Source organism: Ixodes scapularis, unplaced genomic scaffold, assembly GCF_016920785.2.
Source record: "Ixodes scapularis isolate PalLabHiFi unplaced genomic scaffold, ASM1692078v2 PGA_scaffold6__148_contigs__length_123643588, whole genome shotgun sequence".
NCBI lineage: Eukaryota > Metazoa > Arthropoda > Arachnida > Ixodida > Ixodidae > Ixodes > Ixodes scapularis.
The window spans coordinates 60,326,023-60,340,142 of NW_024609881.1; the positions used below are offsets into that span (position 1 = coordinate 60,326,023).

Consider the following 14,120-nt stretch of genomic DNA (forward strand, 5'->3'; position numbering starts at 1 on the left):
GAGCAGCCCGCGCGAAACCCTGATAGCTGTGGTGGTAGCGCTTGTGCGTCTTCAAGTTGCCAGCTGAGCCGTCGGTGGATCATCCGCTCTAAAAGCTTGCAGACACAGGAGGTTAAGGAGATTGGACGGTAAGATGTTATGATGGCTTTCGACTTGCCTGCTTTTGGGACGGCTACTACAGTAGAATGTAGCCAGGAGGAAGGAAGTTCGCCGGATCGCCAAATCACGTTGAGGTACTCTAGAAGAAGGGGTCTATCCGTAGCGTCAATGTTTTTGAGGGCTTGGTTTGTAATGCCGTCGGCTCCTGGGGCACCCTCGCGGCGACAGCGAGTCAGGGCATAGCCTAGCTCTGGGTTTGTGAAGTCGTCGTTTGTAGTGGCTAGGGTGAAATTTGGGACTGGAGGCTTCGGCGCTGGAGGTTTTCCTTGCGGTGGAGATACAGGCCTTGAGAATTCGTCAGCGAATTTTTCTGCGAGGTTAGCCATAGTAAGGTTGTCTTTTATCGCTATCTCAGCAAAAGGATATGCTTGAGATACAGGCTCAAGTAAGCATCTCACAGTGGTCCAAGGTAGCCTCGACCCCGAATCAGTTTTAAGCGATTCGCTTCGAAGTTGCCATTGTTGTCTGCCTAGGCGTCTGGTATGACGACGTAGTTTTGCGTCTATTCGCCTTGATTTTGTCCAGTCGGCGGGGGCATTTGTGCGTCTCGCAATCCGCTGAGCTCGTCGAGAGGCAGCGCGGATTTCGAGATATATAAGTTCAGGAACTGGGTTGTTCGCGGGTAGGGTGACTGTTTTGGTGGCTTTAGAGATAGCTACACATATTGCATCTTCCAGTGGGATGCTACCCATGCCAGTGCTTTTAAAGAGTTTTGCTAGTATTTGTCGATACATATCCCAATTCGTTACTGTATGTACACGATGTTTTGGTGCGAGGCCGCAGCGGGGAGTGAGGTGAATTGGAATATGATCTGAGCCCCATGTGTCGGGCTCGAGACTCCAGACTATCTCTATTTCAGGCGATACCAAAGTGAGGTCTAGGACGCTTGCTTTTTCAAGGTTGGGCCGTACTAGTGTAGGGTCTCCGGTGTTTATGCAGCGGAGGTTCAAATCAGCGATGATGTCCAAGAGTATGGTGCCACGTCGCGTAGTGCTGTCGCTTCCCCATGCTGGATGGTTTGCGTTGAAGTCGCCACACCAGATGATGGGTCCAGAACAGCGTGCACGAATTTTCCGGATTGCGTTAGGATTCCAAGGTGTATTTGGTCGAACATAGGTGGATATGACAGTAACTTCCTGCTTGGCTATTCGTATGATTGCCGCGACGTGTTCGTCATATGTAGAGTTGAAGTCTTTCAAAGGTATTTCTTTTTGACAGATTGATTTTTTTATGAATAAGGATGCACGAGGTTTTCCATCGGGGTGAATTGTATCACTGTGGTACTGGACATATGGGGAGAATCGGTGAAGCCCTTTAGGTAAGTAAGTCTCTTGTAGTGCGAGAACATCTGTTTGCAGTGTAAGGAGGCGGCGCCGAAGTTCAGGTAGGCGAGGACGAAGGCTGTTTACATTCCATTGTAGTATAGTTGGCAAAGGTTTTATGCTCTTGGCCTTTTTCGTTGATTGTCGTTTAGCTATTGGAGCAGAAAAGTGAAAGCACTGGGCTTCGTGGAGGCGTTATAGACCTTTTAGTGCGAGTATGGCGTGCTTGAGAATAGTTCAGAACGCTATTCAAATAATGGACTCTAATGAAAGGACTGCTGTGATCACTTGGTGGAGCGTTGATGATGGTGGTATTGTGTTCAATATTTTTCGAAGGACGGAGAAAATTAACGGCACTATCACTTTAATCAGGGAGGTAGGTGCTCTTCCATTCGCCTGGTTGGGAGTCGACGCATGTGTATGAGGAGACGAGTGTGAGATAATGTCTTTGATGTGTTGTTTTTCCCAAAAGGATGGTTTCTGAGAATTTCCTAGTGTGTCTGATGATGTGGATGCCGCGGTGGGGTCATCTTCAGCCGTTTTCCCCGAGCTGCTCAAAGGAGGGAACGCCTCATCAGTCAAAGGTGGCGCTGCCGTACTGGCTATGTTAGGTCTCTGTATATGTTTTTCATTCACTTGCTTGTTGGTTTGATGTTTCGCGTACACAGCACCCCTTGCCTCACGAAGTGTCGTGTTATTTTTGTGTTGGTATCTCATAATTTCTGTTTCCCTTTGCTTGACCGGGCATTCTGTTGCATTAGAGGTGTGATTTCCTCGACAATTCACGCAGCTCGGGGTGGCCTCACGTGCGCCTTCATGACTTTGCCCACACTGATAGCAAATTTGGAACTCTGCAGCGCATGCAACTGAAATGTGACCAAATTTATGGCATTTGTAGCATTGCAGGGGTCGTGCTCGATAAAGAATTACTGTAGTCCTCACAAGGCCCACTTTGACATGCTGGGGTGCGATTTTACCTGCAAATGCAACTCGCACAACAGGCGATGCTTTGCCTAGTCGCTTCACTTCTGCTACTCCAATGGAGGACTGTAGCTGCGCCTTGACGTCTTGTTCGGTATAGTCGGGATCAATATCTCGAAGTACGCCGAAATAGTTGGAGCGTTCTCGAGGTATAAAAGCTCTTACAGGCACGTCACAGAGTTTTGTTATCTTTAGAAGTTCGGCCTTGTAGAGAGGTCGTTTCACATCTACTGCAACGATGTTACGTGCTGCGTTCACTCGAACTACACTGATTATGCCTGGAGCAACGTTGTTGAGGAAGTCCATGAGCTTTAATTTGCTGAGAGATCCCACTTTGTCGTTTGCTGTCGGGATGAACAGTACTGTGTATCCGACCTGTAAGTTGGTTTCGTTCGTAGGTGGTGATGCAGGGCTCTGGCTTGTCTTGCGTCTTTTCTTTCCATGCACTAGTTTGTACTGTGCGTCATCGGAGAGCATGTCGTCGTCGTCACGTAGGGATACAATTGTCGATGAGGAACTACTGTGTGAGTCATTTATGGAATCAGTAGGTGGAAGGTCACCTATGGGGCCCGTAGCCTGGTCTTCGTCCTCTTCCATGTGGAGTTGGTTCGGCGGGGTCAGAGGCTCAGTTGTCATTTCCGAGATTTTTCCGGCCTCCCAAAAGGAGGCCCTTTGAACACAAAGGTCAGCTACTTTTCTCTAGTGGTAGTCACAGAATTGGAGGTTACTCAAAACGAAAAACAGTAGTTTCTAACGATTACTTCGGAGAGCACAAAATAGGTTACTAGAGATAGGATCGTCGTCGTCTTCCCACGCTCAACTACGTTTTGATTAGAATGATATGTTTTCTTACGAACTGGAACGTTCATTCACAAGTTTTAGTTAATAATCTTACCTATTGTGACAGCTCCTGTGTTACGTCCCAATCGCCGTGTAACTCATCTGCCGAGACTGCATAAGTGTAGCTTTCACGGAAAAAAAGGACATGTAAAGCCTAAAAAGCACAAATTATATGTACATACACCGTTCCATGTGATTACTGTTCATAGCAGCAGGGATGCGCATAATTAGTATTTTCATATTTACATTTCAGGCGCCGCTTAGGGAGACGTGACAAGAAGACTAAAAAATTATCTAATAATCTTCGAGGTAAGAAAGCGGGGTCAAAAGGTGCTCGGGACCACACATTTATGCTGAATCTTGAGAGAATCGCAGTTTAACCAGTTATTTCCGGGAGATGTCTAACGAATAACGAATAATATTCGCCGTTTCTGCTATTTTGTAACATGAATTACTGATTGGGATTGGTAAGTTGGTAGCCGTTTTCACAGAAGATGGCCTTTACTGAATAAAATTCACATTGTTTGCTTTGAAGTAGTTGGAGAAAGTCAAGTTCAAAATGTTTTTCAAGCATGTTTCGGCCACTTAGTTCGCAAATAAAATTTGACGAGAAGGGTTGTCGTCAGATGATGATCATAAACATCACATTCAACGAATATCTCTTGAAAATTTCACTTATATTCGTGGTGAGATTTCTACAACACCAAACGCGAAAATCAACGCTACGTAAAACTGTAAGGCCGGAAATGTACGTGTGTCCAGAAAAAATAGTGTTTTCCCATTACAAGGCAGCCTACGCATTGCCCAATGCTTAGTGCCCTCCAAATGGAGCTCTAACGGTACAACCTGATGCCAAAGTTTTAAAACTCAGTGTTTGTAGATTCAAAAGTTCGAAGCAATTTTTTTTTTAATTTTACACTGGCAAAATGAGTCCCGTTTTCGGTGGCTGACGTCACTCCTTTTCAAGCGTTTCTTAAATTTCCAAAAAACTGTTCATATCCTTTGAGTCAGCAAGTTCTAAAACTTCGGCATCAGGTTCGAGCACCGAGCGCTGCATTTGGCCAAAGACTGGGAGTTTAGTTATTTGTAATTTAGATTTGCTCTGAAAAAAGTAACTTTCCATGTTTGTTTGTGTATTTGTTTTGCTTGTACCTTTCTGAAGAAAATTTTCCCTGTAAGCACACCGCCTTACTTCTTAATACGGCTTGTTTCCTTGGCATTCGAGAATTTTGCACAAGCGGTCACGCCTCGGCTAATTATTAACTTTATGTGGCTGAACGTCTCATAATTCTAAATACCTGCTTCTTCCAAAGAGGGTGATTTTAACATCACAGCTTATTCTTAGCGCTTAAAAAAACGTTATTGAATGTATTTGGTAAGCAACAGATGGATTATTATTTCCAGGCCGTGCCTATGTCGGAACTGTCTGCGTGAAAGGCGTTAATGTGGGAATTTCCGAGGCAGTACCTCCTCTGTACGGTAGATTCACCACAATAGCCCACGAAATTGGGCATTTGTAAGTATCTTGTCGCTTCCTTTACAAACACATGTTCTCAGCGTATCAGCGGGGAAAAGCTTTCACCATTAGTGAATCCCATGCCTTTTATCATCGCTATGAACAATGCGATATGGGCCGATAAGAAGCGTGACCATAATGAGCCTTGCTTTGCGTTTCTTGATTTGTCCCTGAAAATTGTGTTGACCATTAGACGGTTTTCTTAGCATGAACAATATTTTCGCAGGCTCGGGAGCGTGCACGATGGAAGTGGTCCCTTGACAAATGTCAAGAATCATCCTGGTGCTGTTGACTGCAAGTCCAAAGTCAAATACATTATGGACTCTAGTGGGCCTCGTGGACCGCCTTTCGCGTTTTCGCATTGTAGTGAGAAGGGGATGCAATTTGTTTTGAAGTAAGTATTTGCTTGAACTTTCTTAGGCACTGGCATCATCGAACCTTTATTTTTCTTTGGACCCGTGAAATATCCTATGCTATTATTTCCCCCTAATTTTGAATGCATTGTTTGCCAGTTGACGGGGATGTTACTTGTAATCGTAGTTACTTAAATTGTAGTTCACCTAAAAGGCAGCTAAATCTACCACACGATTGATGACGCTAAAAGCGTTACCATATTATGCGCATCATGTTCCTTAAGCTGTCAGCGATAGATGAAAGGAACTTGCAGCTCATCTGTCATTGGAGAGGGAACGAGGCGGCCAGGTTCACAGCGAAAATACGTTTATTGTGGTTGTCCTGTTATTCTCGATATAAACAAACTATGGTCATTATATCGACTTTAAGGAACATCAAAGCGTTTACCAAAATGTAGTTGAATCTATTAAATTTAACAAATAATTTTCTTCTTAGAGTCCTGGTGCGTCCGTCGGTTGGTTCGTGTAAACGAACTGAACCGACTGAAACATTGCAAGGTTGATTGATTCGAACCCCTGAGGCAACTGTCGGACAACTCTATTCGGCAACACGAGATAGACGCGTTTCCATCGACCCTTTCACATCGCGGCAACAAGAACAGCAGGGCAACATGTTGCTGTCACCCGAAATCCGTGTTGGCCGATTTGTTGTCCGTCCACCCTATCACACCGCGCTAACGGCGGGCCCAATGCTTGGAACACTCCACCATCTTGATTGTTTACCTTTGTTCGCGTTTGGCGAGGCGTCGCTGGAAATGAGAATCTTCAATGTGCTAGAGCATTCGACGGGCCGGAAATCGCCACGGGACCGCATCAACTAGTGACTGTGGTTAGAAAACTTGACACGGGGAAGTATTTTCCACCTTTATTTTATGAAGATGTTCTTCATTCGCTGACAACGATATAGCCCTATACAAAGAAGATGATATTGCCGATATATGTTAGGAATCTACGACATCGTATAAGGTGTTTCTGTTCAGTTTTTTTCTTTCATGAAATTCCGACATCTACTGTAAAATTGAGTTAGCACCTACAGTTCCCTGAAGCGTTTTTTGCCGCGTGGTGTTGAACTGAACTGACATTGCTTAAAAACTGCGACACCGACACTATCGGCAAATACCGTGGAAGCCAATACTGGCAACTCCCGCGGAAAACGGGCGAAAACTGATTCCAGCGCCCCTGGCGAGCTCGGAGTCTCCGGTGGCAGACAAATTCTCCGAAATGCATTGGTTTTGCCTATCTCCGTGCGAGGTGACCAACGAAAAAAAATTGTCACGGACATTCGCTGGTTTGAAAGTTAAAAAATGGGTGCCAGCTCATGAGTGAAAGACATTCTCTTCGCGTGGGAAAGATGTTACAGCTTTCTGGGTGCAATTTCGGAGTTCTCCCGAAGAAAACATTCTGTCACAACTTATCTAAGCCAAGCAAAATACGAATGTATGCCTTCGCGCTGTTTCGTGAAAAAGAGAAATGTACAAACATTTCAGAACATAGCTTCGTTTCAACTTTATTGTTCTTATCAGTCAATTCCTTTTGTCATTGCAATTCCCATTTCTCATGAGTGTCTTGCTTATAACCGTTTCGTCGAACAGGCGAGCTGGCTAATCCCGTTAAGATCGTCTCCGGATGAAGAAGCAGAAGTCAATTTCGAACCACGTACGTTACGGCGATGTCAGTATGCGCCGAAAGAAGGCGTTGTGCATATGCAAATCTGACGCGATTATAGATTAACAAAAGCGGAGTTACGAAAAAGGCAGACTTCTCGCGCTTGCAAAGAAAGAAGGGGAGAGCGTCGTAGCCCCGCGAAAAAAGATGATTTCGGTCACGTTATTTACAGTGCACAAATTCCGATTGTTAGCGCGGGGACGACCAACATCTGCTTCGCTGCTTCTTTTCTTCTACGATAAAGGCCGACACCCGTTGAACCGTCTCCACTCTTTCCATTTTTGAGTCTTTCTTTTACATCTTTGAGGCGACGCCACTCTGCCGCGTTATTTCTTCCTCCTGCTTATATGTTGCTGTGTATATTTTTTTGTTTGCTTTTTGCTTTTTTTTTTTTTTGTTGCCCGACGTGTAAACAATCGCGTATCCTTGCTTTGTTTGGCTTAGTTTTTACTCCCTTTCCTTCGCTTCCGCGCTTACTACCCCCGGTTCGTCTGCGCTAGGCCCGGGCATTTTGAGGACCGTCTGCAACTTTGCTGTTGTTGTTTTCTTCCACTGTCGTCTCCGATAACCTCCTATTTTCGCCTTCGATTGTGTTTCTAATCTAAAATCGTCATACGTGCTTTTTGATATTTATTAAATATATTAAAAAGTGTAAGCTCGTTACCCATTTTTATTCGAATTTTATTTGTGTACTCCGGCCGGCACGTCTGCGACGGGTCATCGTTTGTTGATCAACCGGCCGCATTCAAGAACACGTTTGTGCGATGTGGTGCCTACCATTGCAAGAACAAGTTTGTGCGATGTGGTGGAAAATCTTTCTTCGGCTTCCTACGTCAACCTACGACACCTACGTCAACAAGTACTTGAATGCACCTTTAAACTGCTTCGTCAAGCGAGCGAACGAACAACCCGCCAAAGTCACTGGAAAAAGAAATTCGAAAGCAAAAAAAGGTTATTCACTGCTAGCACATATAGAAGATTGCTGCCTGCGACCAAAACATTTCTGCGACTCTTTTTTACCGGGCAGTGTGAGCTACACTACGTTATTAATTTCCCCTGTTTTGTTTTTAGTTCGTACCGACGCCGCGAAAGCAAATAAAGAAATGTACAACAAGCAGCTGAAAAAAAAAGGGTCGCTTTCTTCTTTTTTAATTAGTTTTGTCTGTTGCTTCCGCTTTGTTTGTCGTGAACTCAACACCGGTGGCGACCACCAGCTATTCATTTGCTGCTTTAAATTTTTCTTTCTTTTTTTCTATAAGCGCCGCAACGATCGTCGTCGTTGAAATAGTTTTTTGCTAGCTTCTTTGTTTTATTCGCCGTTGTTCGTTTCTCTTTCCCGTTTCTTCTTATTTTCGTCGGGAATGGCGACACCATTTTTTCTGCGAAGTTCGGCAAGTGTTTCCACGTTCATTTTTATCCTTACTTTTTGTTTTGTTTCTATGCTCCAGCAGCTCGTGCGCTTGCTCTGATAATATTAACATGTCGTTTTTGCATGTTTTAATGATTACGACGTAGTTCGAGTAGCTAAACGGCTTTTTTCCGCTTCCCAGACACGTTTCAAACGCGTGTGATCCCCTGAGAGGCTTTTGAGACCGCTAAATAAACTGCTCTATCTTTGTTTATGCGCGCGTTGTTATTCAATTGTCGTTGCAGTTGCGATCAGTGGATTCCGCTTTGCAAGCGAACTGACCGTAATAAATTGTTTTCGCTGTTAGGGTGACGATACAGGGCTTGTAAAGCTCGAGGACGTCGCAGTGCCTATACTTTTCCATTGCGACGACTGCTTCCGTAGACTCCGAGTCCGCTAGAGGCGCCACTGTCACGTTCGCCGCCGCTCCTATGTGTTTCCGGAGGAGTTTCCGGTATTGGCGAAGCTATATCGTATTTGCTATCGGCTTTCATAACAATAGGTAAAATAAAAATTTTTCCACGCTGTATACTTGCTTCCGCCTGCTATGTGATCGCTTCATTCCCCAAAACGTCCTGGGGATTTTCGAATCAGTTCGGGAGTCTGGTAGCGGCTGTTTCCTAGTGCCAAGCAAGCAGGCTAAAATATCGCGTTCTTTTATTGCATTTGCAAAGTACGACGAAATCTCCCAAATGTGTGTGAATAAAATAATGAAAGCGAAAAATTAGTTCTTTATTGAGGACCTACGCGGCCTTATAAAAACTAACTCAAAATAATTTGGAATGCAGTTAACACCCAAGCACACTTCCCATCCCTTTCACTTTACTGATTCTTCGAGAAACGAGCTGGATGCTGTTGACGTCTGCGAACGAGTTGGCAATTTCTTTAGTGAAATGTTTTCTGATTAGTGAAATGTTTTCTGACGAGACCTTTCCCTTGCTAGTTATTTTACCTGAACATAGTATACTAACTCATATGGCTCCAATTGCTATGTGTGCGACTGGTATTCACAAACTGATAGAAAATCTTGAACAAAGTTGAGCTCCAGTCCCTGATATTATTTCAACGAAAGTGCTTAGGCTCTGCAAATAAGAAGCTTCCTCTCTTCTGTGTTTACTTTTCCAACACTCCTTACATACTGGTAAAATACCTGCAAACTGGAAAGAAGCAAAAGTCCCCACTCTTTTTAAGACCGGTCAAAGGAATGAGTTGACGAACTATAGATCGATCCTTCTGACAGGTGTACCTAGTAAGCTGATGGAGCATGTAATTTTCTGTAATATTATGGATCATTTGCCGGACAACAACTTGCTCTTTGTAAACCAGCACGGTTTCTGGCGGTATCATTCATGCGAAACCCAGTTCTTTGAATTTCTCACACACCTTCATCAGAAACTTCAGTCTAAAACAGAAACCCATGCAATTTTATGGACATAAAAAAAAAACATTTGACAAGTTACCACGTCAACGACTTCTTAAATTACGCGCTTTGCAAATAGAACCATTTGTCATACAGTGTAATTGAACTTCCTCGTCGACCGCACGTAAAGTGTCTGCTATGAACGCGAATCCCCATGTCATCGGAACGTAAAATCAGCAGTACCACAGGGAACCGTGCTGGGCCCACTACTTTCCTTTCGTATGTACACGACTTGTCCCCTACTATCCAGTGCACCATCGGTTTTTATGCCGATGATTGTGTGATTTATAGAAACTCATCTAGCATTCGGGAATGTATTGAACTTCAGAACGACATCATTATAATAAAAACATGGCGTCTAATGTGGAAAATGGAGATAAATATTTCTAAAAGCAAAATGTGAAAATTTTAGTACTAAGAGAAGTCCAGCAGTTTAACACTCACTCTCTTCGATGGGGTTCTTCAACATGTGCATACATATAAATATCTTGGGGTTCATTTTACATCAAAATCGTCTTGGGAAGCCCACATCATTCGCATAAGTGTAAAAGAAAATGAAAGCCTCGGTTTTTTAAGTCGAAATCTTCACATGGCAAACTGTGAAACAAAGCTTGTAGCATATACCGCCCTTATTCAATCTGAACTGGATTGCGCTTCTTTAATATAAAAAGCCACATAATTTTTATTTGACACAAAAACTAGAATCAGTGCAAAATAGAGCCGCACGCTTCATTCTTAAAAAGTACACGCGCACAAGCATCACCTCACTAAAGGAAAAACTCGGAGTACCAACTCTTGCACACAGAAGGAAAATCTCAAGACTTGCATCATTGCATAGATTGTACTACCACTGCCCATCCAGGAGATAACTGTATTGCCGGACTGCACCACATATTTCCGCGCGCACTGACAATTCAGAAAAACTCCATTTGGTCACTCCACGGTCAAACCTTTTCAAATTATCTCCATTACAGTTAGCTACATACGAATGGAACTCCCTTCCTGATAATATTGTAATCGTCCAAGAATCCTCTGGTTTCAGAGCTTCTCTTACCACTTACTTAAACGCATAGCAATCATTATCATAGTGGTTGTTTTAATGCTTTTATTTTTTAACCTTTTTCTTTCTTGCGTTATTTTAATAATACCATATCAGCAGCCTAGTATAGACATGTTATTTTATTTCACTAGCAGTAATGTGAGCTGGTCTCTCGGTAGTTCCAAGATCAACAGCAGTTTGAACGGTCACGACCGCCTCTGTGACCATTTTGACAAGCACTTGCGATAATTATGCGGTAAAAACATTCATAAAATTATATTAGCTGCACGACAGCCTTAATTATTGTTGGATAACGTTTTCCAAACCTTTATTTTAGTAAGCTCATAAAAAAACGACGTTGATAGCAAACTAGCTCTGCCCTTAAAGCTATAGGTGTTGTCTTGTTGTCGGCCCGCAATTCGCCCAGCCAGTCATAAGCGCAGCACGCGTTGTCCAAAACAAGTTGTTTTTTTTTGTTGGTTTTTTTTTTTTTTTGCCGAAAGCTGTCATACCGAGGTAACTTTTTCGTTGTCATTCATGTTGTGCTACTGTTGCGGCGATGTCACAGGGTTGTCGGACAACATGGGAAGGGAGCAACAAGTTGCACGATTGTTGGACAGCATGCTGTGTTGCCGTAGCCGTCGTGTTGCCTCAGTGTTACAGGGCCCTTAGAAGTTTCGTAGGCACGCATTTGGATAATCACTCCAATTAAAGAGGATGTAGTATATCGGCTGCTTTTTGCTAGTGGAAGGATACTTTTCTCTATTTCTTCTTGTGTGTTCATTAAAGATTTAAATGTTGTATTATTAATCTAATCTCATGAATCACGAAAACATCCGTTATAAAAATATTCCCCGGAGAAGAAGAACAAGGGGGACGAATGACAAGCACATATCTCTAAACACAGTTAATTTCTCCTAGCTGTGTTGAGATTTGTGTTTGTCCTTTGTCCCCTTGTTCTTTTTTTGCAGCGATTATTTTCATCATGTTTTTCCAGCTCGCTTGCACCTTTGAAATATTTTCATTATCATAATAACCTTAAAAGGCAGCCTTTTATCCTTCCGTATTGAAAATTCTCAATTGTATAAGAAATATCTCCGTCCAATAAACACGTATGACTCAGACAAGATATATAAGAACTATATAAAAAATATAAGAATCTGGTGAAAAGTTTCTCATATGTTCCTATATGTCTTATATAGTTCTTTCTATGGTTATTGTATGGCTCTTATATGTTCTTATATATCTTGCATGATTCATATGTGTTTATTGGACACAAGAATGTTTTCATACAAATGGAGTTTTCTTTAGGGTTGTTGGAGTTCGACCGGCGGCAGCTGATAAAACCTGTTAGCACTACTGACGCCTAACTCCTGATTAGCTCAGTAGGTAGAGAGCTCCACTCTAAATAGAGTGGTCCCTGATTCGATACCAGGACCAGGCGGATGTTTTCTGTCGCGCACAAGTCACCTAGCTATGTTTGGAGATGGTGTTTTTCCTTTGTCCCAGATGTTCCTCTTCTCCAGGAAATATTTTCATCACTCTAGTGCAGCTCGCTTGCACCTTTGGATCAATTGCATTATCATGAAAACTTCCGTATTTCTTCCATTGCGCACACCCAGATTTCGATATATTGTTATTTTAAAACATATAATGACCGATTCTTGTTTATTTCCAGGCTACGTGGAGAGAAATGCTGGAAAACACAATCCGACTATGACTTTTTAACATCACCAAGCAGGTTGCGGACCGTTTCCTCACACCGGAGAGGTTTTGTCGAACCATTCACCCGGAGGGATACTATTCGGCCGTGAGCATCACTCCCCTTCCCTTTTGTATACCTACCCTCTCCCTGAAATCCGCTCCCCTATTTCTTGGCAATGCGCGCAGCATGCTGAAGGTCTGTTCAAACAGGACACTTTTAGTGCAGCCACAGCATTTGCTGTCGCTACAAATGAATGGTTTCCTCCTGTTCCGGTCGCCTCGCAAACGTTTTTTTTTTTTCATTTTTTTTCTTTTTTGCTCGAAAATGCTATTCACGACTTGGGTTCTTGAAGAGAGGATTGAAGGGTGCTCATCACGTGGATCCGGAGTCACACGCTCTGCTGGCTGTCGTCAAGACCCCAATGTTGTTGTCAATCGCAAATCTTCCGAAAACAAGGAAGAGGAGGGTACGATAGTGGGGAGGCGAGGAGGAAAGGCGTGCTGCTTGTATGGTTCATGCCCTCACTTTAAACGTAGGCCCGCGCAGCAAACTTCTCGCCTTTTGGAAGCCTGCACACTTTTTTTTTCCGTGCACGGCATTTTTTTTTTTTTTGTTTTTTTTTTGTTTGGGCAAGCCTTGAGTCGTGCGATAACAAACACGTTTCCAATAAGAAAAGCTACCTTTTAAGTTATGCCGTGCTGTGTCATGAACATACGTCACAGCTGAGGCTCCCATAGAGCGACGTTCTTTATGGTTGGAGAAGTACAATCTCGATTTTTTTTCTTTGTAAGAAAGAACAATGACTTTTTTTAAATTTGTTCATTCACATGAATTCAAACGCCTCTTAGGTATTGCATATATAAGGACTAGACCGTTGGATTTGAAACCCAGACATAAACGTATGTGAAATCGCTAAACATGTACCGGAAATAGAACCCGGCAGATGCCCGTCGTTGGTTTGGCACGTAAAAACCCCCAAATTTGACTTTGCAATAGAACCTAATGCACAACGCATTATCTTCTATAAAAAAATAATACAAGTACAACTAAAGTTTAATGTTTTCAGCCAGGCATCGATTTCGGAGACCATTACACATTTGCTGTAGCATCTGTAGTTATGTGCATATATGTTCTACAGAATTTGATATCTAAATTAATATTGAAAAATTAATCAAACATTTTTCCCACAGCAAATATTTGAAGTTAACTACCTTTCTCGCTACAAATATTTTCAGAGTATGGAGCACTGCGTCATAAGGTGCCGTAATCGGAAATCCTATTGGTCCACAAAGACGAACAGATACTTCGCTCCATTTGGCTTCCCATGCGGGGATAATGGAGAGGTAGGATATCCAAAAATACTTTGTTTTTAAGTTTTCAAGCAGCTTGGGAAGCATGGGTGTTTCAGATGAGTGCAGAGAGGGGAACCTGTCAGTTAGGGGAGCTAGAGCACCAACAATTTAAGAAACGCATTAACTGCCGGGTACTGAACATCTTACCATTGCTCGGTAGCTAATAAGATCTCGGCATCAGTGGATAAGATCCTCGAAGCGCCGATCCCGCTCTCAGAATCAACACCATAATGGTCCTCACCCTATGATCTTTCAGCTGACAGCAACTCTATGTGTGCTTCAAGTTCGGCTTACCAGTAT

The 14,120-nt window shown here is 43.1% G+C and overlaps 1 protein-coding gene across 1 annotated transcript in view; it reads left to right on the plus strand.

Moving 5' to 3' along the window:
• The window catches only part of LOC121833051 (venom metalloproteinase antarease-like TpachMP_B), a 35,360-nt gene extending 21,635 nt beyond the window's left edge, over positions 1 to 13,725 (plus strand). The window contains exons 9-13 of the mRNA XM_042286117.1: positions 3,556 to 3,611; positions 4,707 to 4,818; positions 5,045 to 5,212; positions 12,442 to 12,573; positions 13,704 to 13,725. Coding sequence (XP_042142051.1) covers positions 3,556 to 3,611; positions 4,707 to 4,818; positions 5,045 to 5,212; positions 12,442 to 12,573; positions 13,704 to 13,725 — 490 coding nt within the window. The remainder of the gene's footprint in view (positions 1 to 3,555; positions 3,612 to 4,706; positions 4,819 to 5,044; positions 5,213 to 12,441; positions 12,574 to 13,703) is intronic.
• The last annotated feature ends 395 nt before the right edge of the window (positions 13,726 to 14,120 follow it).